Here is a 23,845-nt window from a genome sequence, read left to right on the forward strand (position 1 = left end):
CATTAAATCCGGCAGTGAATGTCTTTATGATCATCATGCGACCAAGCGATTGCGGTGTCTTTGATCACCTTATTATAGATATGCATTTGTTCATCGCAGTGTAGCTTGAAGGACAGCAAAACCACATAGAATATATTGTACAAACGTCATCGAACACAATTGATGTCATGTGTATTGTATCCCTAACACGAAGACAGCAGACAATGATTACACAAATATAAAAAAATTATGAAATTTCTTCTTCTATCCGAAAGCGTTGGCCGTGGAAAGTGTACTCGTCTCCAGGTATGATATTTGTGCCATGGTTATCCTTGCTATGTGGGGTGTTGAAATACTCTGAATTTTCTCCGCTGAAAACCTCAGAGTCATCCAACCTCTTCAGAACCGTAGTACGTTGACTTGGCGTTTTCTTGGCGTTATTAAAGCTTGCGCCGGCATTAGAGAGTTCATCGAAAAGTGTCCTTGGTGGAGGAGCATTGTTAAGCTGTGTATGTCCAAAGTTAGTTATATGCGTCCTTTCGTGTGCAGATGGCTTGCTATTTCTCAGCGGTGTCGAGGTGCCTGTTTCTCTATATGACGAATCCGCAATCGAGCTGAATCCTACATCCAGATGATGACGGTGAATGCGTGAGAGGTATATCACCAAGGTCGAACAAATAGCTACAGACACCTCAATAATCTACGTTCCCTCCTCAGTCTACCCCGATGTTGTTATGACGTTGAACTCTTTACCTACCCCTTATAGGTGACGATTTATCAGTACCAGCCTGATCATCAAAATTGCGACCTCCCATGGAGCTTCTCTTGCTTTGTTGTATCTCGTCCCAATGTTTGTTAACTCGTATCGTACCATTCGGTGACCTGTTTGGGGAAGTGAAGGTCATATCAATCAGAGAGTACTGGTTTATATGAAGCGGTAATGAAAAATGAACAAACATTATAGTGTTGGTCGGGCGAAGCTTAATTGTGTTTAGTTGCTGCAATAGATCCGGTGCCAAACTGGTGGAAGGCTTGGGAGATTTTGAAAGCTAGTTGATCCTTACTTAACACGATATACAAAATGATGATAAGCTAGTTTTTGTGCTTACCAGTCGTTGTGGATGATGCTGGGTCTTGTGAGGGGAGGGTGATGAAGCTCGGAACGGTCTGCGATATGGCGAAGATTTGGATGGTGTTTTATGTGTAGGTAATGGTTTGGCCAGTGGAACTGGAGAAATTTGTAACGATGGCAGTTTTGAGGACCTATTCATGAGACTGATTTCATTATCATTTGAATTTCGATGCGATGCTCTGTTGTATATATCGTATTCCGGATGAATCACTGATGAAGAACGTATTAGCTTCGCCTGAGGATGTGGTTCTGAAAACACAGTTTCATGAGTAGAAGGCTCTTCTCCTTGAGCATTGTTTGGCTCAAAGTAACTAGATTTTTTTGATACAAAGGAGCTTTCATGTCCATTGTATTCCATGGAACTCGTAGTGAATAAAGCTTGCACCTAGCGCAGGATGTATTAGCGTACCCGAATCAAATGTATATCACAAGAGCCATGTGGCATCATTTTCTACCTGTTGCCGGACAATGTCCAAGTTGTGATCAAGCCGCGCCACTCTATGTAGTTCATCATCGAGTTCATCGAGATCTAGCCGCGTTCGTGAATTAGAATTAGTCGAGAGATAACTCGTTGTGTTATGAAGTATGCTGGGATCATCCACGGCAACTTTTTCGAGAGCCTTAGTAAGCGAGCGATTTGGGTGAAAGTCGGTCTCATTCTTTGATTCTTCCCAATGCCTCGCAGTACGCGCACTAGATATGGCTAGGATAGGAGAGGTTTGTCAACAGCCTTCATATCTGAATACGACATGTATTAATATATACCTTGCCGTTTAGCAGATCGTATTGGGCTATCCCTTATGTTTTGTCGTTCAAAGTGTGGAGTTAAACTAGTGATATAGTGTTTTTCTCGTTTCGCGGAAGGCGTTGACTGCGAGTATCTCTTTTCCACTCTTTGTCGATTCGAGTTTACGTTTTTTGCGTTTGAGTTCTAAACAATCAAAAGCGTATTTAATTTATTGACATACCATGACATGGATAATATTATGTCATTTTTCGATACAGTACCTTCTGCGGAGTGACATTCTCTCTGGACACGGAAAACGTGTCATACAGTTGGTCAAACTCACTGGTCGCGTTTGTTTTAGCTTGCTGGAATAGATCAACAACCGATGAAAGAAACGATCTGTTTGAAGAAGGAGGTATCGCATCATACGTCTTGACTTGGCTAGCTGGTGTTGTAGGGGCTTCTACTTCTCGCACCAGATGTGAATGGTCGCCTGATCGGGACATTTTGAGTCAAAGCGCGTTAGAAGCCAAGAATTATCGGGAAGATAGCAGTTTTGCGAAATTTTCTGGCGCAGATCACGTGCAGCGAGATTTTGTATAAAAAAAACTTGGCGTCAGCCTCGCCCAGTGAAAGAATAGTCTTGTGAACAGTTGATAGCCAGCTCCATGGTAGGAACGGATTCCGAATACTCGCCCAATGGTAGTCGAAGAAAACGAACTACACCTTGCACAGGTGAGCATATACCTAAGCCAAAGTGTTTCGGTGAAACTTTACTTACCTTGCCTAAACCAGAATGCAAGTTTCACAGACGAAAGTGCATACGTATTGATGACAATGCAAAGTGCGAGCGATGTGTCCGACTGAAAAGACAATGCGTCAATGTCTCTCGAAAACCGGAAAGCGAGGAAGATAACTCCATCGATGATGAGATTGTCAGCGATGAAACAACCACTCATACAATCATTAACTATTACCAACAACTGAACGAGTTACAAGAGCAATTTCATAGTCTTGAAAAAGCCCTTACGATGGCAAGGATCACACCAGAATTATCGTATTCAGCTTCCGACTTTGATAGTAGTAGTAGTGGTAGCACAAGCAACGAATCAATCAGCCTTCTGCCGCCACTATCACCAGATGGAAAAGCTGATCCGAATGAACAACAAGTTGTCCGCAGTAAAAGACAAAAAACCCTTGATGGAAGCAATAAGCAAAGCTGGACTTTATCAATGACTAAGAATGGACTCAGTGTCCACACCAATATTCAAAGTGTGCAAGACTTGATGTCATTTGGAATGTACGCAGTGCAATATCTTGACGGGATTTCCATCAATCCACCGCCGAGCGATGGATTAAGTACATTATCTCTAATTGCACGAGGTCGAGTCAACAATATATCTCATATATTCCATCAAGCACTGAAAAAGAATGCAGGTCATGGTGCTGTTTCAGTACCCAGTGTTTCCGCCTCTCTCATCTTTGACCAAGAAAATGTCATATCGATCTTATTGACGGCATACTTTGCATGCTTCAATGACTCCCACTCCATTATGACTAGATCGCTATACTACTCCCGCTTTCACAACCCTGAAGATCCTCTTTCTTCTCCCCTCACAGCTGTCATGTGTGCTGTGATGACGATGCGACCATGTAGGCATATACCATATAGTTTCCAAGAGTTGCGACAGATGGGCGAATATTTTTTCAACATTGCTAGAGATGGCTTAGCCGACATCATACACGAACCATCACAGTCAACTGAAGGCACCATTGGTTTTCTGCTGCTAGCACATTATTGTTTCTACACCTTACGGTTCTCTGAAGCACGCAGCTATTCCACAACAGCTTATTTAATAGCACACAACGCTGTTGGACATATCAAAGAGATCAATAGTACCAGTGCCGAGATGGTCATCATGAAGCGAGTGTATTTCATGCTTTCATTACAAGAATCCTCCCTCAAGAATTTCCTTGGAGGTCAATCGGACAACTTCGACGTGGAGATTTTCAATACTAAACTGGAGGCATTGCCCGATGATAGTGACTTTGGTCGAACCTTCATAAAACTTGGATCACGAATTTTAAACTTACTTAGAAGTCAGCAGCTGTTGAGGGTCTTGGTATGTCTAAATCCTCTACAAGTGAACGCATTGTATCCGAATTTTGAGCTGACATTACCTTTGTAGAGACAACTCCACAACGCACATTCCGGAGAAATCACAGAGTTTTCAGCAGACGCATTTATCAGACTGCAACATTTGATTCAAAATTGGTGGAAAGATACGCCACTGGAAGAACGTGTTTTTCTTAATCCATTTGAAATCAAGGTAGAGAGAGGCGATTTTGACAAAGTTCAACACTCTCATCAGTTCATGGCTTTGTTAGCTTTTCATGCATTTCAAATTTCCGTCCATTCATGCTTCATTTCTGGTGAAAACGATTACCTTGATCAAGAGAAGCAATCCACATGTAGCGAACAAGCTAACGCTATATACTATCAATCCATGAGAGTTTGTCTCAATAGCAGTAAAATGTTGTTGGACATCTCCGAAAAGATTTATCAATTAGATGACATTTGTCGATGTAAGTTTGCTAATTTTGTCTAACGGACCATCCATCGGTGGTCAATTTCTTGATCTGATTTTGAAAATTTTGTCATCCCTGTTTAGTTGATTATGGATTTTTAATGGGCATTTTGGAAGCACTGGCAGTGCTCACCGCATCCAATGACCAATTCATTGCGAAAGAGGCTAGTATTTATGTGAAAAAATGCTTCACTCTCGTACGAATGACGATGTTTCAAGACATGACTTCGGTACCTGATAAGTTGGTTGTGGGCCAAAAGCCAGACAAACATCTTGTGACTTTGCCATTGTATGATAGCTGCCCCTCTCCCGCCTTATACATTATGTGGGAATCAATGGTTCGATCGCTTTCTGAACTTGGAATTCACATTGAATAGACATGCCTGTATCCCCCGTCCCTCTTATTTGTAGCATTTCCTGTACCATAATTAATTCTTACTTTTACAAATGCCCCATATAAAGTCAATGGTAAAACAGAAATACAAAAAGACTATCTGCATACCAAATCTTTTTCTTAAAAAAAATCAAGGATCTGGTATTCAGTTTAACTGTGCTTGATGCCGGCGGCCGCCCCACCAGTAGTAGTTCGTGGGCTGAGATGAAAGAATTAGAAATTTACCACGTTAGGAAACAAAATTTTTTGGATTTCAAAATTACCCGCTCATCCTGGCTGATACTTTCGTAGTCACGGAATGAACACTGAGATCGCTAATGCTGCTCATTTACGCGACCATCATACAGAACCAGCGTTGGCATCGCTTCAATCAATGGATAATATTCACTGCTCTTTGTGAGTGTATTCCTTAGTCTGAATTCATAGCCATGGCCAAAACCATCATTTTTGCATACTTGACCTCGCGTATACCCCCAGACGATGGATAACTAACTTGCTATACTGTTTTTCATTGTTTAGTACGTTCAAATTGATCGCAAAACAGCAACCTAAACAGTCCCGTATGTGCGGTGTAGGCGAAAGGTGTATGTAAATACCACTCTTGTTTCTTCATCAGCTTGCGGCATATTCTCGAGCCTGTGCCATAGAGTAGAGAGTAGACTACGTTATTGAGTTCAACAGAAACGCCCACACTATGATTCATTAGAAAGGACAGAAATATCATCATGTCTCTGGATCTAATACTCCGATGCCGTTTACCAATGTGGAGACAGTGATCGAACGCTTCACATCACTCAACATGGATGTAATCGAGTTGACAATAGTACATACCATTGACCACCAATGTGTTTTGATATTTCTGATTCCGACTGACAAGTTTTTTTAACGCCTCCTTTCCTATCTCTGTTACATCTTTTAGTTGATCGAAGGCCTGTTGATCCTCCTCCTATCATACAGCTGGTAATGTCAAGTAAAGACGGCTCAAAACAGTCTGAAAGGTAAGCAATACACATTTTCTCATTATGTCAAATCTCTACACGCCACTGATGATGTCAATTTGTACAACAGCTTAATCTTTGAAAGCCCATGGCTATTCATGTGCGCTACTTTACTACCGGAAGACGACACTGGCAATAATAAATTTCAACTCAATACAACCCTTCGATCAGCAACAGGGTGCATGGTTTCGTCTCTGAACCAGCTGAAGAACCTGAACAATGAAAATGGCGCCTTTTTTGTGTTTCCAGACATATCGGTTCGTGTGGAGGGCAAATATAGATTTCGTATGACCCTTTTTGAAATTGCAAGGTATGGAGCATTGATCAATACTACGTTGTCTATTTAACTCCTGCATTCACACATCCATCTGATATGCCAGGGATGGGGTCCATTGCCTAAACTCCATTGATACGGACCCTTTCACTGTATACCCCGCTAAAAAGGTAATATGCCCGCTTATTTTGGGTTTATTGCTTTTATTGGAAAAAAAAAATGATTCTCTGGTAGCCAATGCCTAATCGTCCTCTATACAGTTTCCAGGTATGGAAGAATCAACATCCTTATCTAGGCTCTTTGCTGAACAGGGCTTAAAGATTCGGATACGGAAAGACGTACGCACGAGGCGAAAACCTAGTCGAAGGCGACAATTGGTCGAAAACGCAGTTGCACAGTTGGAAACTGAAAGTCATGATCTCGCTACCTCAAGTGAACCAAACCGTAGTCAAGAGGAAAGCCTCATTAGGTCAAACAGCCCACCGGATAAACGGAATCAAATAATAGCTGCCCCCTTGCATACGGGCGGCGCATCCACTTCTCATTCGTCACCCACAGTTACCTTGCCTCGTAATATCTTGGACACCCACGGAATGAGCCTTATACCGTGGCAGAACGCAGACCAAAAGATTTCATTACCGCCAATAAGTGCTAATCAGTCAAGTAATACTTCGTACATATCCTCCCACAGCTATCCCAGTTTACACTCGCCTCGATCGTCGAACTTGCCTCAGCAGGGGTTTGCCACTGCAAGGGATGAGAATATCGTACGATATCCGGTATATGACTACCCACGTATACATCCTAGTACTTTTGACTTACATAGACCGTTACCACACCCCACAAGGCGACGACAAGATAATCATCCTACGCGAGATGAAATGTACCCGGAAGCTTACGGGTCGACAGATCGTAATTTGAAGCGTAAGAAGTGACTCCATCCAAGAAAAATCGTCATGAGCACGGTACAGACTTGATGGGAAATTTAACATAGGAAAAAGGTGTAGTCCTTCATTCCGTTCGGCACATTAATCGAGAGATTTTTACATAGTCGCGTGTCATAATTGTAGCATACATAAATCGCACATAGCCTGTCGTTTCGTTATATAGATGGAAAAGGCGTTGATTCGACAGCTAATGTTAATTTCAGTATCATTGTATAATGGGAATACTTTACATGCTTTAGCTGCTCGAAGGGAATTACATGCTCTGCAATTAAATAAGCTGATCCTTTCCTGTATTTAACGAAGATAAAAGCCAGCTTCTACCTTTTTCTTTTGCCCTGTATTAAGACTCCAGCTATCACACCTTTTTTTATGCTTTACTGGATGCTTCGGTGGACTTGATGCTCCCAGCAATCACAGGCACTACAATGAAAAAGCTTGATGTGATACGAAGGTGTGGCTACACAGCCACACTACACCCAAAAAAAAAAAAAGCTTCGGACTCAAGTCCGAGGCTGTTCAAACCAAGATCGTGATATTGGCTCATGGCGGACCAGAGAGCGTTCAACGAACGAGATTATCCCGTCATCGTTGGCATTGATTTTGGTATGTTGGCAATAGTTGCAATGTGCGAATCTCGTTCACGTCAAATCTTGACCCCTCGTTCCTGAATCCGAAAAGGCACAACCTATTCTGGTGCAGCTTACTCATTGGCTAATCAGGAAGACATTGAGGATATCGTAAGATGGTAAGAATATAGGCGTTTGAGTGTATTCCTTCTATCCTAAGCTAAGTAATGCTCGGACGAATCATATCAGGCCGAGACAATCAAGTAGTGTGTATTGCAAGGTTTGTTCTTCTCCGCTTTTGTTCGCTGCCCAACCAACGCTTACATATCGGCTAACTACTTCTGCATCTGTAGACACCAACAATGAATGTGAGTAGGCTTATGGACTATGTCATTTGTAAGGGAGGTGTTACTAAATAATTGCCACCGGGCACGAAGCTGTACAGAGGTGATTCCAAGGTAAGCCGTCAGGATGCAAAATGCGTGCGATCTTATGCAGAGATAGGGCATTTCGGCTGATCGTCTGGAAAATGGTTATAGAAAATGGTACAGTGGGGAAATGCTGCGCGCTTGGAACTGTTACGGCCTATCAATCGAGATGCTGTGCTTCTCAAGCAGTACAAGCTCTATCTAGACGAAGCATTGAGCAAAGATTTAGTGCCGCTGCCCAATGATCTGACGATTGTGGATGTGATATCTGGTACATTGACATACATGAATGACATCCCATAAGTGTTCCAAACCCTTTTGAGAATCTAACATTGAGTTGAATTTTTTTTTTTTTGCCGCAGACTTTTTACGAGAATTCCATGAACACTTGTTGTTCGAAATGAGTCGTGGAATCGCTCGTGACTTCAAACAAGATTCTTTCAGATACTGCTTAACTGTTCCAGCAATGTGGTCTGATAGAGCCAAGGCATTGATGAGAGAGTCAGCAATACGAGCTGGCTTGGTCAAGGAGGGAGATCATCGAGACAGGTTGATGCTTATATCGGAACCAGAGGCAGCTGCCATCTACTGTGAGAAAAAGTGTGAACAATTTAATTTGAGAGGTGGCGACAAGTTCATGATCTGTGATGCTGGAGGTGAGTAAGCACTTCCATCCGGATACAGAATGATCAAGATTTGTATTGATGAACCAATCTTTCCAGGCGGTACGGTCGACTTAATTGTTTTTCAGGTGGAGTCGACTTTCCAAGGGACTCGAAAATTCAAGGAAGATACAAAGGGACATGGTGAATCATGTGGATCCATATTCATTGATAAACGTATGCGCAAATTATTGAAGAAAAAACTCAAGTCGGCTACGAAATCCGTACCGCCATACGCATTTGAACATATGATGGATACATTCATCAATACCGTCAAGCCGGAATTTGATGGCACGGACGATCATTTCATCCAGCTTCCAGCATCATTGGAATTGGCCTCATTAACGAATGAAGAGATTGGTCTTGACGAAGGTGTTTTATGCTTGACCATGCAGGAACTCCGTGATGATGTATTTGAGCCTGTGGTACAAGACGTTCTCAATCTCATCCGTCAGCAGATGAAGACAGTTAATCGTTTGGAAGCCATCTTTTTGGTTGGCGGATTCGGATCTAGCAATTACCTTTTCAAGAGAGTCCAACAAGAATTTGGTAGAGACGTTGGCCTAGTCGCCATGCCGCCTAGAGCAGGTCATTATTTGCCTCACTTTATCATAAGCTGTTACGATTTATGATCTAACATTAATCGAAAAAACACAGAACTCGCTGTTACGCGTGGCGCGGTATTCTTTGGAAAAAATCCTAATCTCGTAACCACCAGAGTCCCGTAAGTACAATATTATATAAGCAAATGCGGGAACATGAAAGAAAGGGATGCTTACCATCGTTCAATTTTTCAGCCGTTACTGGTATGGAATCGATTCAACCAACAAGTTTATTGAGGGCGTAGATCCTCCTGAGTTCAAAATCATCCGTTCAGATGGAAGCATTCGGTAAGACAGGTGTTTAATTATGTGAAGGTGTTAGACTTTATTTAACACTGCGAGATATGTTAGAGCCGACAATCGGTTTTCAGTGTTTGTCAGACGTGGTGAACCACTAGGTAAGAAAGCAATAGATAGCGAATTCCCCAAAAATGGATGATAAGAGCAGTCCTCTAACTTGTTATTTATTTAGATATCAATGATTGCGTAGTGAAGAAGTACTATGCATTTTATCCTAATCAGACGGTGTGCTCATTATTCGCTGCTGACACAGAGGAAGAGCCTCGTTATACATGTGCTCCAACTTTGGGAGTCAGAAGAATAGCCAATTTCACTATTCCTATGCCTAAGCTGCCTGACGTTCAGTATGGAGAAAGAATAGATTTGTTGATAAAGGTAAGTAACCAACGATGAATGCTCACTGTGAACATTATGGTGGTTGCTGACGCCTTGTTTCAGATGTATTTTGGCGAGGTTGAATTACGCGTGGAAGCCGTCATTCAAGGCAAGACGTACTCAACCACTTGCATGTTTGAAGCTTGATACCAAGAAATACTATACGCTATATTCTCCCATTTTTGTTGTGGATATACGATCGTCCTTTGGTATATCTCATGCACTGTTTTGTTCTTAAAGATACTTCCATAGCCTTTTTGTTCACCCATCATTGTTAATTTCTTGGTCTCTCGTCTACATACACATAATACCATCGGCAGCATGCCAGATCACTCCTCACTAAAAATATTATAACTAGGTTCAACTGATGAGAATACCCATAGTTACTCACTAACTATTGTATTTTCCGTAAGATTTTGCTCTGTCTTTGTCAGATATTTGCATGTGTTTACTTAGTTATTTACTCATTGTACTGGGATGCGAGAAAAATTCGGTCCGAAAGATATTACATTTGAGAGCATTGTGCTGAAGACTTTCTTCACATAATATAATCCTAAATTGTGGAAAATCTGGCTAATCCAAACTTCATAACCTGCGACCTAGAACATACTGAGATGGTGTTTGCATCCAAAGCTATTCATAGAGAGCTTGACAAGGCTTCCTTTGTCGCAATCGTCTTCAAAATCTCCACCAAATAAATATGCGTCGATATCAATGTTAGCCAAATATAAACCGGGGGTGGGGATGTATTCGGAAATATTAACATAAACGGTAATGAGCAGTTTGATAACAATGCAGAGATACTTGTTGAAAGTGAAAGTTAAATTAGGTCTCGCCCTCTAAGCTGAAATACCGACTATTCGCCTGTGAGTATCCTTAGACCATACAGTATGACCCGTGACCAGTGAGCTGCCTTTTGCTCTATGCTTCAGTATCACCATCGCGCTGAATTGATTTTCCTGGTATCATCATACAAGCCCAAACAATTCTGTACATCATGTAAACATTTTCAAATCCCCGGTATTTTTTAATTGCGTACAAGTTTAACAGGTGCGAGGAGGTGGTTAGTAGGTACAGTACATGATGTATACATACCACTTAGTCGTATTGACTCAAGTGGGGGAATCAGCCATCGCTGACCCTATAGCTAGAAACAGCCAATTTGCAGATAGTATATGAGGGGGTGACAAAGTGCGACATCCAAAAATTACAGAGGCGATTTTTCGACAATGGATATCCTACTGACACCTAGTGGGAGGAACGTTCCATCATTTCAACTTCACCACGCAGCTGTGCACGGCGCTCTTCTTCTGATAGTCGCTGCTGGGCTCGCATCTCCTCAACGTACTGTCGTTGTGAGCGATCTCTATCGGCATATTGATCAGCGTGGAAAGTTTTTTGTTCACCATGTCTTTGAGACGCTGGTGTGGGTCTTGATGATCGTTTATCGTATACTAAAGCATTAAGAGTATAATTAAAATCGGGGTCCATCTAGGTTAACCTTTTCATCACAAGCGACTTACTCCAATAGCCTGTGTATGCTATAGTAGCTCCTATGACGCCAGCTCGAGTCATTCTTAAAGCACCAGCATGCTGGATTTTGAAAGGGATTCTAGTTTTTCCACCTGGTGCTGCGAGGGCACGCTGCTCTAATCGGTTCAGTACGTTTTGTATACCGTAAACAGTAGCTCCTCCTAGAGCAATTAGCAATAATGGTGGCAATCTAGGGATCATGTGGAGCGGTAAGGAAACAGTAACCGGTCGGACGTGAATGACTCAACCGATAAATTTGCAGTGGGAGATTTAACTTTCGGACAAGCTATTAAATTTTTTGGTTACATGGGACAGCAGTAGGTTAATGTCATAGCAATAGCGATTTATAAGTTTAGGGCTGTTATAATTACATATAAGTAGAGTGGAGTTCAATGCGAGGAAATAATTGTAAAGATTTGAATCAGCAAAACGTTCGATAGACAGATAAGTCGCGAATGTCAGCTAATAACTAGTAAAAAGAAAAAAAAATAAAATCTATCCAATGTGTTTTAAGTAGAACGTACAATGAAATGTACAAATTTACATATCGAGGTAATGTCCCTCTCTTTATGCTTCATTGGAGGCAATAGCCTTTTCCTCATCAACAACCTCTTCCTTATGGTCTGCAGCTGCGGTAGGTTCGCTTACGTTGACCTCCTCCTTTGCAATGGGTCCACCAAATCTATCATTCTTAATGAACAGGGAGACAATAAAAGCGCCGCCGGCAGTAACAAGAGGGATGATGAACACCTTGTGTAAGGTGACTGAGAACACATCGACAATGATTTTGCGGAATTGTTCTGGAAGGAGTCCAATAGCGGTGTAGTTGGCAATGGCACCAATGGCTTCAGCAGCTTGTACAGCGGCAGGATCAGCAGACTCCAGTTCTCCGGCGATGATGACATTCATAGCAGTTTGATAGATGGCGATACCGATAGCAGAAGCCAAGGTCATAAAGAAGGAATTCAAACTTGTAGCGACAGCTAGATACTTTTTCTCTGAAGAGTTCTGGACAGCAACAATGCAGTTCTGCATAGTAAAGCCGAAGCCCAAGCCGGCAAAGCTGAGATATCCAGTTTGCTGACCATAGTTTGAGCCGGGGTTTAGGGTATAGAACAAACCGTAGCCTAGAAGGTTAAGAGCAGCTCCTGCGACAATGAAAGGCTTGACACGCTTGACAATAGGGATGAAAAATCCACTTCCAATAGAAGCAGCAATCATGCAAATCTAAAAATTGAAGAAATAAGTTAACAAATTGGTATCACCGAATGACACTTGGGGCTGTAACCAAAATTATATTTACCATGTAGGGAAGAAGTCGGAGACCCGATGTCGTACTATCGGCACCATACACAGATTGGAAGATGACAGGACCGAAATAAAGTGTTCCGATGAATCCAAAGGCGACAAAGAAAGTGAATATATAGATGATGGCTATAGCAGGATTGAGAAGTACAGGGAACGGAATGAGCTGGAAACAAGAACAAATTAGCATATCTGACCAGGGTATTTGGCTTTGCAATTCTTCTACATTTTTCTGGAAGGAAAAGACATACAGGTTCTTTGGCAACGTAGCCTTCAACAAATCCGAGGATAATGAGCGAAACACCGGAAGCAACAAAGCATGCAATGACATGAGGGCTGTTCCAGGCATACTTGACACCACCCCAGCTCAAAGCAAGGAGAAGCAAGACGACGAACAGAATAGAGAAAGCAATACCAAGCCAGTCAATTCGCTTCATCTTGTCTCGGAACGATGAAGGTCCTTCCACTGGCAGTTTCAAAAAGACAGTAATGATGGTGAAAGCGACGACTGATAGAATGACGTTTAGCCTTGAAAAATTATTGTATGAAATTAGTAAATTGTACGGAGACATTTTTTGTTGGTAGGTGCAACTTACCAGAAATCCCATCTCCATGAAACGTGATCAACAAAAGCGCCGCCTGTGAAAAATATTGTGCATTAGGATTACATAGCACAGCATGGAGAAAGACTAAGCGGACATTTAGCGTACCAATCAAAGGTCCAACTACACTAGCGACACCGTAAATGACCATCATGAGAGCCTGGTATCTAGGGCGCATATCCACAGGAGAGATATCGGCAATGATGATGTAGCAGATTGAAATCACACCACCACCACCCAAGCCTTGCACAGTTCGACCAGCGATGAGCATACCCATAGAGGTTGCGAGTGCATTGACAATGGATCCAATGAAGAAGAGAAAGATGGCGACCTGAATAACGACTTTTCGGCCAAAGATGTCTGAAAACTAGAGAAAATATCGGAAGTGGAAAAAAAAAACCGAATAAATCAGTAAAATGTAATACACAAGTCGGACATTCCCCAACTCTAAAAAAAATAATAATAATAGCGGATCACAAAAGCGAAATGCTGAGATCCTCTCGTAACTTACTTTTCCGTAAAGAGGTTGCGTGGCATTAAAGGCTACAAGGTATGCTGTAGCGATCCAGGTAGCATCCTCGATGTCATTCAACTGAGAAGAAATCTTGCCCATAGCAGGGGCAATGACGGTTGAATTCAACGATGCCATGAACATCGACACGGAAAGACCAACATAAATAGTTGCAGTGGATAAGTTTTTTTTGGCTCCTTCCATGTCTTGAATACTGAGGATAGTGGGTCGATGGCTATTTATTTTTTGAAGCTCTTCATGGCGGGTGGGAACCATCTTAATGGATTCGTGATCTGACGTTTCGTCTCGCAAAGTGTCACTGGCTGCGCCATTCGAATGAGTGGTGTTCTCTGTATCCATTGTAGAGCAACAGCAGAAGAAAGAAATAAGGGAAGAAACCTCTGTGCAGGATCAACCTATTCTGTATTTATAAACGTTCATCGAAAATGAGGCGTTTCCTTCGGTCCAACTGAGGGCCCGATTTCTAAATTCACAACGCTTTTTCGGCCCATCAGTTCACCCCCGAAGGTCCGACAGATCTTCCTAAATCGCTTAATGGTGGCTACGATGTCTTTTCCTATCCTTGGCAACCGACAGGTTTAGAGATATAATGTCATCCAATGCCATTGTAAGAACAATGTAAATTGACTATGCATTACATGAAGAAAGAGAAATGCTGCATTAATATATTGCCTGAGAGTGGTCCCGTGTGTGGATCTTTCCTAAGGCATGACTCGTCCAAAGGATTGGTTATTTGTTCGCTTTCTCACATGGACTACCAGTCCATTGCGCGCCTTGTGGATTACTAACAGAAAACCGCATTTTCCCTCACTTTACTATTCAAACCTAGCTTCTATCTATATTATTGACGTACGCATTCTTCGTCCATATGCACATGACTCAATATGTGGGTCGCCATAACAGAAAAGCCATCGTCGACGCTTGTCAATCAGCTTATTCGGCAGGCGAAATATCCGAGGTACCGAACAGCGCGAGTTGATGCCATAAATGCCGAAATAATGTATACATTTAGTGGCTGGCTGTGCGCCGTCAATACCCAGAAAAAGTCAACGTAAGTAAGGGTAGGTTTAGCCGCTGAGAAGTCGTCATTCTTCCAATGTAGCAGCGTAGAAATAGCTATGTTTGCGATTCACCTGAGTTGATCATTTATTCATCCTCGTGCTTTCCTTCCTGTAGAATATCCAATTCCGATCCTTCTGACCAACCTCAATGACCGCCTTTGATTGGCTGATAGATGGCATGGATTTCCTGTCGTAACTTGGATTTGCCAACGCCGATAGCTGAGAACATGAGAATAAAACCCGGGTATGAAGGGTTGCGGATCATTTCCCAACGGACTGGATACTCCTGTCGCTTGAGTATGCTTTTCGCTACAGTCTGTTATGCTTCTGCCAATGGCACAGCTTATTTCTGATATTCAATTATCTTTCGTGCCGTTTGACAGTCTGGGATGATATTCATTGTTCGATTTCAATTTATCACATAATAACTGTTCCATTCATTGAATGATTTATTCTTATAAGATGTTATGGTAACCCACAAAATCATATAGGTATTATGTTGCCTTTACTGGAAGAGCGATGGCTGTTATCGAATCCAACTTAAACTCAGCCTCAAAACCAACGAGTATTAAAACCAGCAGAGTATATCTTTCGCCTCTTAGGCTTTGCGCCGACTTCCCCCACAGCAGGTTTTTTACTCTGCCTGTCCCTCTTAATATGTTTATGACAACTTTTGTCTCAAAAGTGTAAACATTGTACCTGATGTATTTCTCCAATGCAGCCGTCATGTTGTACCTCCCATACGACTTTCTTATTGTATAAGCTCGAACATTTCGATCTCCTTGTGTTCTGTCTACAAAATACCGAATGTTGTCTTCCGGTCAAAATGCCACGCTTAGCACAACTTCAAATCTCCTAGCATCTATCGGATCCTCTTTCCAATATTACACAAATAAATTTTCAAAACAGTCAGTAACCACCAGCAAAGTGGTTTCAAATGAATGATGCTCTATATGAAAACAAACAGAGCGCACGTTTTGATTTGCAGAATGCAGTTTTGGGGAAGGCGTAAATCAGATCAGCTCACATTTGGGCGGACGTGAACAGCGAACATAATTCAATAGCCGCTCAACATTTTTTTTTTATTGAACAAGGAACCACGTCCGCTAATCTCTTACCTCCTTTCATAAAGTAATCCTCAAACATGACCCAACGCGGTAAGTTTCATCTACAAGTTACTCTTTATACGAATTAACGTTGGAAGGCGTCCAGAAGGTCAAATGTCACGCTGTTGCCTGCAAACACTGCGCATGGACACTTCCATGTGGGCACGGAGTACTTTACAGACCAGATGTTGATACTTTCGAAAAGCATCTCGCGTATGTCTAGCCCAATGACTTTAACTAATTACCTTGTTTCTAGACGTCTACATCTCAGCTGTTGCCCGTACTCCTATGGGTGGCTTCAACGGATCTCTTTCCTCCTTGCCCGCCACCAAGCTTGGCTCCATCGCTATTGAAGGTAAGTAAAAACCGTATACTTGGGGAGATTGCAGCCCCCAAGAGATTTTCACTCCGTCAAGTTCTACTGTAACTCATGACTTGTTCATATAGCTGCTATCAAGAAGGCTAACTTGCCCGCTGAAGCTGTCGAGGAAGTCATCTTTGGTTGTGTTCTCCCCGCTAACCAGGGACAAAACCCTGCCCGCCAAGCTGCCCTTGGTGCCGGTCTTAAGAACACCACCATCTCTACCACCGTCAACAAAGTTTGCGCTTCTGGAATGAAGGGTAAGTGACTCAAATTCCTTAATCACTAATCAACCAAATCAAATCGGGTGTAACGTTCGTTTTGCTCACAAATTTCTTTCAATGCATTATTCAGCCGTCCAACTTGCTGCTCAGACCATCATTCTTGGCAACGCCGAGATTGTTGTTGCTGGTGGTATGGAGTCCATGAGCAATGTCCCTTACTACCTCCCCAAGCAGCGTTTCGGTTCCACCTATGGTAACGCTGAAGTCGTTGACGGTATTGTTGCTGATGGTTTGACTGATTTCGCCAACCAATACTTGATGGGTGTCGCCGCTGAGGAGTGCGCTACCGAGTATGAAATTACCCGTGAACAACAAGACGACTATGCTATTGAGTCCTACAAGAAGGCACAAGCTGCTCACGCCGCTGGTCATTACAAGGGTGAAATCGTTCCCGTCACTGTCTCTGGTGGACGTGGTAAGCCTGACCGTGTCGTTGAGGTTGATGATGAGTGTGGCAAGTTGAACGAGGAGAAGCTCCGTGCTGTCCGTCCCGCTTTCCAGCCCAAGAACGGTACTGTTACTGCTCCCAACTCGTCTCCCCTTTCTGATGGTGCTGCTGCCATCGTTCTCGTCAGCAAGGAAGCCGCTGAGAAGTACAACCTTCCTTTGCTCGCCCGTATCCGCGGTTGGGGTGATGCTGAGCAAGCTCCCGAGCGCTTCACTACCACTCCCTCCCTTGCCATTCCCAAGGCCTTGAAGCATGCTGGTGTTTCTGCTGAGGAAGTTGAGTTCTATGAAATCAACGAAGCCTTCTCCGTTGTTGCTTGCGCCAACATGAAGATCTTGAACCTTAGCGCTGACAAAGTGTAAGTCTTTTATTCCCCCACCTCCAAATAGCATTTGGTGTCACCACAATATGTCTAATTCATCGTTACATTTATAGCAACGTCTTTGGTGGTGCCGTCGCAATGGGCCATCCTCTCGGATGCAGCGGTGCTCGCGTCATTGCCACTCTTCTCAGTGTCTTGACCCACAAGGAAGCTAAGATTGGTGCTGCTGGTATTTGCAATGGTGGAGGCGGTGCTTCTGCTATTATCATCGAGCGTTTGTAAAAAAAATAATAATCCCCCTGTCCACATCAACACGCATTATCCTTTTTGTTAATTCGTATATCACGTAGATACATGCAGCCTACCTAATGATCATTGACGTTCAAATAAATTTTTTTTGTCGCGTCAACAATATGTCCCCCATCCTTGCCCCTGCACTGCACCGGTGCTTGAAATGAAGTCGGGTAAATTTTCCACTCCTCAAACTTTTTTGGCATTCAAACATGGCAATGAATACCAGGTTATGGTGTATGACCTGGAAGCATGCCAAGAGTGTGGGTGAATGCAACGGCATTTCTCGAACGATAATGCGATCGTTTCAGACGTCGTCCGTTTGTGCAGCCAAAAAGAAGAAACAAAAGGCTGCCGAAACCGAAGAAAAGCTACTGCTCGGGCGACCTTCCAACAACCTTCGAATCGGTGTCGTTGGCATGCCCAACATTGGAAAATCATCCTTGTTTAATGCACTGACCAGCAGCGCAGTGGCTGCCGAGAATTATCCTTTCTGTACAATAGGTATGAACAAGCTCGATTTGACATGTCAAAACATGTGGCAGATTTTTTTTTCTTTTTCTTTTGAAGGCGTCTGATGGTTTGCGTTCAGATCCTGAAGAAGCTCGTGTCACTGTGCCTGACGAACGGTTCGATTGGCTTTGCAAACAGTACTCTCCGGAAAAAATCACTCCGGCATTTGTAAGGGAGCTTTTTAAAATTATCCTCTCTCCACCTGTTTCAATGGCTGAATTCATGTTGTTCCAAGCTCACCGTTATAGATATCGCTGGTCTGGTACGAGGCGCGGCATCAGGTGCTGGACTTGGAAATGCCTTCTTGTCCCATGTTCGATCGGTCGATGCTGTGTTCCATCTAGTTAGGGCATTTGATAACGAGGATGTTCAACATGTGGAAGACGTCGTAGACCCAGCACGCGATTTAGAAATCATCCATGAGGAACTGCGACTCAAGGACGAGGAAACTTTGGAAAAAGTCATTGCTGACTTGAGCAAATCAGGTAAAGGTGGCGCAAATATCTCTGAAATTCTCAAGAAGAACCTGGAAACGGCTGAGAGGGCTGCACAGTTGTTGGCAGAGGGCTCGGATGTGCGTAAAGTGGATTGGACCAACTCAGAAATTGAATTCATCAATACTTTGCATCTGTTGACCGCAAAGCCAATGATCTATCTGGCGAATGTCAGTCAAGATGACTATTTGAAACAAAACGAAAGCAAAAGGTGTGTATGGGATGGTTGTCGCTTTTGGAAGGATGGAATTCATCACTAATCAAAATTTGTAGGTTGACGCAAGTCAAAAAATGGGTGCAAGAGAATAATCCTACTGATACTATTATACCTGTCTCTATTGCTTTGGAATCCACGGTAATCTATGTTTCATTCTATTGGCAATGAGAAGCCTTGAATGGTCTAAAGCTAACATGCTTCCCAGCTATCGCAAATGAGCTTAGAGGAACGAACGGAATTTTGCAAAGATGTTGGTCTTGAGTCTCAATTGGAGCACATCATCCTTGAAGGTTACAAGTGTTTGAATCTTATTCATTATTTTACCGCTGGTCCAACAGAAGTTCGAGCGTGGACTGTTAGGGTAAGATAGAACCGGAGGTATGATCCGAGCAAAATGATTTATTAACAACGTTACTTGCTTTCAAAAGAACAATACGAAAGCACCACAAGCCGCCGGTGTCATACAGTAAGAATCTAAGTGCTTTGGTAGTTCTCCTTCGTAATTTTGGCGTAACCGTTTTTTCTCCAACAGTACTGATTTTGAAAGAGGCTTCATTATGGCTGAAGTCATGAAGTTCAACGATCTAGAGAAACTAGGATCAGAGAATGCTGTTAAGGCAGCAGGTAAATATTTACAAAAGGGCAAAGACTATAAAGTTGAAGATGGCGATATTATATATTTCAAGGTAAAAGACTGAGTTGCGAGGAAGAGCCTGTCAAAGTACATCTCGTTGACTAACCATCCGCTTGCTTTTCAACAACTCATATAAATTTCTTTCTCTCTGGATACTGTTTTCGACATTGTAGTTTAATGGTAAGTGCTATATTCAGTGTCCTCTGACCTCAATACATACTGAAAAAATCTCATGTTCCCTCTCCATCAGTTACAGCAAAAAAGAAATAGAACAACAGCTTTTCGGATTTAGTCACAAATGTTAGCATTCATGTACACTTTTTCAATATCTATAAAAAGTAGACTACGATCGAATCAAGTTAATGCTTCTATGGCTGCCCCTTTTCACTTCTTTTTCTTTACACCAAGATGATTTTTTATGAAGTGAATGAGTAATCACAGCTTTAGATGTATGCGAGGGAATGAAAAAGGTTTAAGACACACCTTATATCAATAAAGAAAGTGAAAAAAAAAAATTCAAAAATGTAGGAAAATACAAGTCAAAGTGGTTGTGCGGATTTTTGTTTCTTACTCTTAGTATAACTTGATTTGAGAGAGTAGTTGACTAGTCATCGTCGCTATCACTGTCGGTATCGCTGTCGTTATCATCAGCTTTGGGTTTTTGATTGGTCTGGGGTTTTGGTGGACCAGAAATAGCTCCACTGATACCTTGTTCGCGCATCAACTTCATTTGTCCAGCAATACTATCCTCATCAGGTTCCGAGATAGTGTCGTCGATGTCATCCTCCGGTGGGAGATCAGAAGGTTCCTGAATAACGAGCTTAATGTCTTGACGTAAATCGGTGCCCACAAATGAGTCGGAGCGGACAAAGTATGAGAAAGTGTATGTGCCAGCTTTGGGTGGTCCAGGGAATTGAATCTTAATAGTTTTCTTGGTGACGATGTCGGTGATCTTTTGTGGGGGCACGATGATGCGATTGACCTTGGGGTCACCGAGGTATACCCACCAGTATGGCTTCTTTTCCTGTTTACAAAGATGGTCAATACAGTCGACTAAGAATGAATGTTTCATAGTAAATTTCAAAACTTACACCAGGGAAGTAAGGAGCGTGGGCAGGACTGATGCGTTCGTCAGATTCCTTGATTTCTTTCTTGCCTTCTATGATAGCATCAACAGCATCTAATGCTTCATCGTCCTCGTCCTCCTTTTCATTGATTTCGCTTTGCTCAACACCCTTGCCATTTGTCTTTGCTGATTCAACACCAACAACAACACCATTTTGCAGTTTCAAAATAAAGGTCACAATGGCCCCAACGGTAAGAATACTGTCGCCGGCAACTATAATTTGAGCTCATTAGTCTCAACATTCCATCTCTGACATCGTGTCTTCTTTGTGCCCTTACCTCTAAATTCCGCCTTTAATGTATGCAACTGAGGAATAGCTTTAGCAACCTCCATGCAGTCCAAGTATTGGTCGTTTGATAATGGCTTGAGTAATGCTTTGCGTTGATCCTCAGGGGCATCCAAGAACTTTTGAACACTGGGGAAAGTGCGTTTCTTGGATCGGTAGTATTGTCGAAGAAGTGCGTTATTAACGTATGGTAGCTGCAAAAGTGCTGACTCTCCAGGAAAGATAGCTTGGACAAGTGATTGAGATAGATCCATAATACGGGAGGATGATTGTAACCATAGCTTAACCAAAGCAATTTGAAGCAAACCGTTGAGAAGATGGACAGACGTTTCAACGATGAATTGTTGATCTATTGGAAAGAGCATACGGTCAACGAAACTTTGCGGTTTACCTTTGCAAACCAATACCACAATAAACTTACCCTTGATCAGTCCGGCATCTGTTACCTCAACTCTCAATAGATGAGCATAAATTAGAACCTTAACCTTGTAGCAATATGGCGCCGAGAACTGCTTCAAAAACGCGCGATGAGAAACCGTTAGCTGCATATATTATCACTTTCGACTCCTGAGAAGTGCCAGACTTACTCTCTTGCTCTTTTCAAACTTTTGACCATATCGGTTCTCCATTTCTTCCTTTATGATGGTTACGATGGGAACAAGGCTGGCTTCATCAGAGGGACGGATAGTGAGCTTTTCCTTGAATTCGACGGATGTGGAGAGAATATCAATGAGGTCTAAGTGTAGGTGACAAATATATCAGCTCATATGTTCTCGTCGTTATTCGATGTATACTATCGGTGGATTAGTATCACTCACCGCGATGAGTGGAGTTCTCTTTCAACTCTTTGAAGAATAAAGCCATTGAACCATTGAGAATTCTATCCTTGGTCAATCTTCGTGAACGATACCACCATCTTGCCTGTAAATGCGATGTGTTATAATAAAGTCAGTGAATCTCTTTCCTTTCAAGAGAACTTACGATGTGAGTAGGGAGCAAGATACCAAACAACAAGCCATAGAAAGCGAGTGTGAAGTAAGAGTTGCTGCCTTCTACGAGCCATTTAGGTAGAGCGATTCCCATGGTATATGATTGCTTTCCGTCAGGGTGACCATATTCTTCATAGTTTTTACGAGTATCTTCATCGGTAAGTCTAAAAAGATATTGGCATAGTTGAGCACATCTTTCAATCAGATTCCAAGCAATCCATCGTACACTGTAGTCTTACACTTTATATGCCTTTGTGATTTCCACAAACTTGGCTTCGTACTCTTCAGCCTGATCCTTGGGAGCTTTATCAGGATGATACACCAAGGAAAGTTTTCTGTAAGTTTTCTTGATATCCGAAAGCTCGGTGCCCTTCAATGATTGGCCAGTCAGTATAGATGCCTACGTCAAGGTATTCTGACTCGCTTGCGCTGGACACAACTTACCTCAGGTATTTGAAGAATATCATAAGGATCCCAAACCACCTTGTGAACTTCAGTCATGGAAATCTTGTAGGCGAGGAAGGAAAATAGAATCCATCCCAATACAATGAACAGTATTCTAGATAAATATTCGTTTGGTTAATTGGCCCCTGTTAGGTTTGAGAACGCCTTCTAAAAGCTTACCTAGCGTTAGCAACATGTCTGACAGCACTACGTTTCCTTGCTGCTGCTAGTCGTGCGGATTTGCTTTTACATGGCTCGCAATTACAATATGTTTTTCCAGCTTTTGCTAGGAAAGAGGAGAAAGTGTGTTAGTGTCTGATCGCGATGTGCTAGGTGTTCCCCTGATGTTGCTCAATCTGATCCATTACCTTTGGCGTCCTTAAATGTTTGGTAAATCCATTGCAAGGTAAGTGGTACTAAGAAGAGCGCTAACACCGACAATACAAAGTAGTTGAAGGTGACGCCTTGCTCGTCATAAGTATATTGAGCCATGATGACAAGAGCGGTGATCAACCAAGCTACAAAATTGACCCCGTCAAAATGCTTGCAATTCAGCTGGAGCGTCCTGATTGGCCAGCAATTTTTCGTGACATCAAAACGCAGAGAGCTGGCCACGTAAAATTCGAAAGCACTGTGAAGGAGACTGAAATACAAGATAGGACAGTAGGTGGTGAAAATTCAAGCATTAAAGAAAAAAAAAGATAATGTTCGACGTATTTGAAGACTAACTATGTGATAGATTGCGAAATTCCCGTCTACCGCTTTGACGAAGTATCTGTGATATGGAATATACGGTACGAAGCGGCTACTTGAATAAAAGGAGCCATATGATCAACCTCTTCCATCGCGTTATACACAACTTTTACATGATATATGCATGTGTCAAGCATTTTTGGATAATAAAATAAAGATATCTGGATTGATACAAAGTATTATCATGATCCGAGCATAATTCGTTACAAGTGTTGCCTTGGTGGCCAAACACTAACGCGATCATTTCATAATGGAAGTCATCTAGTAGTCATATTACGTTGGTTTGCCTGCAGGGATGCGTACTTCCATAGCCAACAAAGAGCAGCTTGCTAACGGCTGACCTTGCACTCGATAGGTAAATATGCTATTTCTAGAGCGTAGAGTTGGTGATATGAAGTATTATATAACAGTTTGACATATTAGCTTTTCATAATGGCGATGGGATAATAGACTCTATTTACGCGCAGTGTTCTTGGCTTTCTTATAAGTTCTACCCTTCCACAGCGCAACAAGGTGTAGCAGAAACAAAAAAGTCGCTACAGCATACAATATATGATTAATAAGAGACTTCT

The 23,845-nt window shown here is 42.4% G+C and overlaps 9 protein-coding genes across 9 annotated transcripts; 5 read left to right on the plus strand and 4 right to left on the minus strand.

The window, feature by feature from the left end:
* Positions 1–16: 16 nt before the first annotated feature.
* On the minus strand, positions 17–2,551 carry K450DRAFT_223752 (uncharacterized protein). Its single transcript, XM_051586106.1, has 6 exons — positions 2,120–2,551; positions 1,877–2,042; positions 1,567–1,814; positions 1,089–1,496; positions 1,001–1,028; positions 17–600 (listed from the first exon to the last, which is right to left on the minus strand). Exons 1-6 carry the CDS (start codon positions 2,342–2,344, stop codon positions 227–229), a joined length of 1,449 nt encoding a protein of 482 aa, XP_051448458.1. The 5' UTR covers positions 2,345–2,551; the 3' UTR covers positions 17–226.
* Positions 2,120–4,950, plus strand: K450DRAFT_223759 (uncharacterized protein). The gene is made up of 4 exons (XM_051586107.1): positions 2,120–2,573; positions 2,634–3,961; positions 4,028–4,424; positions 4,511–4,950. Exons 1-4 carry the CDS (start codon positions 2,507–2,509, stop codon positions 4,801–4,803), a joined length of 2,085 nt encoding a protein of 694 aa, XP_051448459.1. The 5' UTR covers positions 2,120–2,506; the 3' UTR covers positions 4,804–4,950.
* A 169-nt stretch (positions 4,951–5,119) lies between these two features.
* Positions 5,120–7,353, plus strand: K450DRAFT_223765 (uncharacterized protein). The gene is made up of 6 exons (XM_051586108.1): positions 5,120–5,216; positions 5,340–5,404; positions 5,740–5,818; positions 5,889–6,128; positions 6,199–6,262; positions 6,353–7,353. Exons 1-6 carry the CDS (start codon positions 5,194–5,196, stop codon positions 7,025–7,027), a joined length of 1,146 nt encoding a protein of 381 aa, XP_051448460.1. The 5' UTR covers positions 5,120–5,193; the 3' UTR covers positions 7,028–7,353.
* A 27-nt stretch (positions 7,354–7,380) lies between these two features.
* Positions 7,381–10,386, plus strand: K450DRAFT_223774 (uncharacterized protein). The gene is made up of 13 exons (XM_051586109.1): positions 7,381–7,642; positions 7,718–7,784; positions 7,855–7,885; positions 7,959–7,973; positions 8,043–8,063; positions 8,145–8,304; positions 8,396–8,689; positions 8,756–9,283; positions 9,353–9,419; positions 9,493–9,585; positions 9,649–9,695; positions 9,770–9,972; positions 10,036–10,386. The coding sequence occupies exons 1-13, from the start codon at positions 7,582–7,584 to the stop codon at positions 10,117–10,119; spliced, it is 1,671 nt and encodes a 556-aa protein (XP_051448461.1). The 5' UTR covers positions 7,381–7,581; the 3' UTR covers positions 10,120–10,386.
* A 593-nt stretch (positions 10,387–10,979) lies between these two features.
* On the minus strand, positions 10,980–11,747 carry K450DRAFT_223781 (uncharacterized protein). Its single transcript, XM_051586110.1, has 2 exons — positions 11,496–11,747; positions 10,980–11,426 (listed from the first exon to the last, which is right to left on the minus strand). The coding sequence occupies exons 1-2, from the start codon at positions 11,704–11,706 to the stop codon at positions 11,221–11,223; spliced, it is 417 nt and encodes a 138-aa protein (XP_051448462.1). The 5' UTR covers positions 11,707–11,747; the 3' UTR covers positions 10,980–11,220.
* A 325-nt stretch (positions 11,748–12,072) lies between these two features.
* Positions 12,073–14,127, minus strand: K450DRAFT_169716 (uncharacterized protein; the record flags this gene model as incomplete). Its single annotated transcript, XM_051584099.1, has 6 exons — positions 12,073–12,732; positions 12,794–12,976; positions 13,062–13,338; positions 13,407–13,449; positions 13,521–13,779; positions 13,924–14,127. 6 exons carry the CDS (start codon positions 14,125–14,127, stop codon positions 12,073–12,075), a joined length of 1,626 nt encoding a protein of 541 aa, XP_051448463.1.
* A 1,955-nt stretch (positions 14,128–16,082) lies between these two features.
* On the plus strand, positions 16,083–18,006 carry K450DRAFT_223787 (uncharacterized protein). The gene is made up of 5 exons (XM_051586111.1): positions 16,083–16,162; positions 16,368–16,466; positions 16,559–16,732; positions 16,827–17,562; positions 17,640–18,006. Exons 1-5 carry the CDS (start codon positions 16,150–16,152, stop codon positions 17,806–17,808), a joined length of 1,191 nt encoding a protein of 396 aa, XP_051448464.1. The 5' UTR covers positions 16,083–16,149; the 3' UTR covers positions 17,809–18,006.
* A 15-nt stretch (positions 18,007–18,021) lies between these two features.
* Positions 18,022–20,112, plus strand: K450DRAFT_223803 (uncharacterized protein). Its single transcript, XM_051586112.1, has 9 exons — positions 18,022–18,321; positions 18,410–18,498; positions 18,566–19,035; positions 19,098–19,179; positions 19,247–19,402; positions 19,470–19,507; positions 19,574–19,727; positions 19,849–19,855; positions 19,926–20,112. The coding sequence occupies exons 1-9, from the start codon at positions 18,030–18,032 to the stop codon at positions 19,943–19,945; spliced, it is 1,308 nt and encodes a 435-aa protein (XP_051448465.1). The 5' UTR covers positions 18,022–18,029; the 3' UTR covers positions 19,946–20,112.
* Positions 19,803–23,027, minus strand: K450DRAFT_223807 (uncharacterized protein). Its single transcript, XM_051586113.1, has 12 exons — positions 22,889–23,027; positions 22,701–22,806; positions 22,521–22,635; positions 22,316–22,446; positions 22,069–22,240; positions 21,906–22,008; positions 21,675–21,823; positions 21,509–21,599; positions 21,080–21,436; positions 20,767–21,014; positions 20,159–20,699; positions 19,803–20,071 (listed from the first exon to the last, which is right to left on the minus strand). Exons 1-11 carry the CDS (start codon positions 23,010–23,012, stop codon positions 20,280–20,282), a joined length of 2,016 nt encoding a protein of 671 aa, XP_051448466.1. The 5' UTR covers positions 23,013–23,027; the 3' UTR covers positions 19,803–20,071; positions 20,159–20,279.
* Positions 23,028–23,845: the final 818 nt, after the last annotated feature.

This window comes from Umbelopsis ramanniana, assembly GCF_025399195.1.
Source record: "Umbelopsis ramanniana AG unplaced genomic scaffold K450scaffold_5, whole genome shotgun sequence".
Classification (NCBI taxonomy): Eukaryota; Fungi; Mucoromycota; class Umbelopsidomycetes; order Umbelopsidales; family Umbelopsidaceae; genus Umbelopsis; species Umbelopsis ramanniana.

Excerpts from the sequence above, each read along its gene's own strand:
- K450DRAFT_223765 (XM_051586108.1), top strand. The coding sequence starts at position 5,194 with ATGGATAATATTCACTGCTCTTT. Across the intron at positions 5,819-5,888 it reads GGCTCAAAACAGTCTGAAAG|CTTAATCTTTGAAAGCCCAT; the intron begins GTAAGCAATACA and ends TTTGTACAACAG. Across the intron at positions 6,263-6,352 it reads CTGTATACCCCGCTAAAAAG|TTTCCAGGTATGGAAGAATC; the intron begins GTAATATGCCCG and ends TCCTCTATACAG.
- K450DRAFT_223787 (XM_051586111.1), top strand. Across the intron at positions 16,467-16,558 it reads TGGCTCCATCGCTATTGAAG|CTGCTATCAAGAAGGCTAAC; the intron begins GTAAGTAAAAAC and ends TTGTTCATATAG. Across the intron at positions 17,563-17,639 it reads AACCTTAGCGCTGACAAAGT|CAACGTCTTTGGTGGTGCCG; the intron begins GTAAGTCTTTTA and ends TTACATTTATAG.
- K450DRAFT_223807 (XM_051586113.1), bottom strand. The coding sequence starts at position 23,012 with ATGGCTCAATATACTTATGACGAGCAAGGCGTCACCTTCAACTACTTT. Across the intron at positions 22,807-22,888 it reads AACATTTAAGGACGCCAAAG|CAAAAGCTGGAAAAACATAT; the intron begins GTAATGGATCAG and ends CCTCTTTCCTAG. Across the intron at positions 21,600-21,674 it reads AGTTTGAAAAGAGCAAGAGA|CAGTTCTCGGCGCCATATTG; the intron begins GTAAGTCTGGCA and ends GCGTTTTTGAAG.
- K450DRAFT_223803 (XM_051586112.1), top strand. The coding sequence starts at position 18,030 with ATGGCAATGAATACCAGGTTATGGTGTATGACCTGGAAGCATGCCAAG. Across the intron at positions 18,499-18,565 it reads AAAAAATCACTCCGGCATTT|CTCACCGTTATAGATATCGC; the intron begins GTAAGGGAGCTT and ends TGTTGTTCCAAG. Across the intron at positions 19,036-19,097 it reads AAACAAAACGAAAGCAAAAG|GTTGACGCAAGTCAAAAAAT; the intron begins GTGTGTATGGGA and ends CAAAATTTGTAG.
- K450DRAFT_223759 (XM_051586107.1), top strand. The coding sequence starts at position 2,507 with ATGGTAGGAACGGATTCCGAATACTCGCCCAATGGTAGTCGAAGAAAA. Across the intron at positions 2,574-2,633 it reads ACGAACTACACCTTGCACAG|AATGCAAGTTTCACAGACGA; the intron begins GTGAGCATATAC and ends TGCCTAAACCAG. Across the intron at positions 4,425-4,510 it reads ATTAGATGACATTTGTCGAT|TTGATTATGGATTTTTAATG; the intron begins GTAAGTTTGCTA and ends ATCCCTGTTTAG.
- K450DRAFT_223781 (XM_051586110.1), bottom strand. The coding sequence starts at position 11,706 with ATGATCCCTAGATTGCCACCATTATTGCTAATTGCTCTAGGAGGAGCT. Across the intron at positions 11,427-11,495 it reads AGCATACACAGGCTATTGGA|TATACGATAAACGATCATCA; the intron begins GTAAGTCGCTTG and ends TTAATGCTTTAG.
- K450DRAFT_223774 (XM_051586109.1), top strand. The coding sequence starts at position 7,582 with ATGGCGGACCAGAGAGCGTTCAACGAACGAGATTATCCCGTCATCGTT. Across the intron at positions 7,643-7,717 it reads CATCGTTGGCATTGATTTTG|GCACAACCTATTCTGGTGCA; the intron begins GTATGTTGGCAA and ends GAATCCGAAAAG. Across the intron at positions 9,973-10,035 it reads GAATAGATTTGTTGATAAAG|ATGTATTTTGGCGAGGTTGA; the intron begins GTAAGTAACCAA and ends GCCTTGTTTCAG.
- K450DRAFT_223752 (XM_051586106.1), bottom strand. The coding sequence starts at position 2,344 with ATGTCCCGATCAGGCGACCATTCACATCTGGTGCGAGAAGTAGAAGCC. Across the intron at positions 2,043-2,119 it reads AGAATGTCACTCCGCAGAAG|AACTCAAACGCAAAAAACGT; the intron begins GTACTGTATCGA and ends TTGATTGTTTAG. Across the intron at positions 1,815-1,876 it reads ACGATCTGCTAAACGGCAAG|CCATATCTAGTGCGCGTACT; the intron begins GTATATATTAAT and ends CTCCTATCCTAG.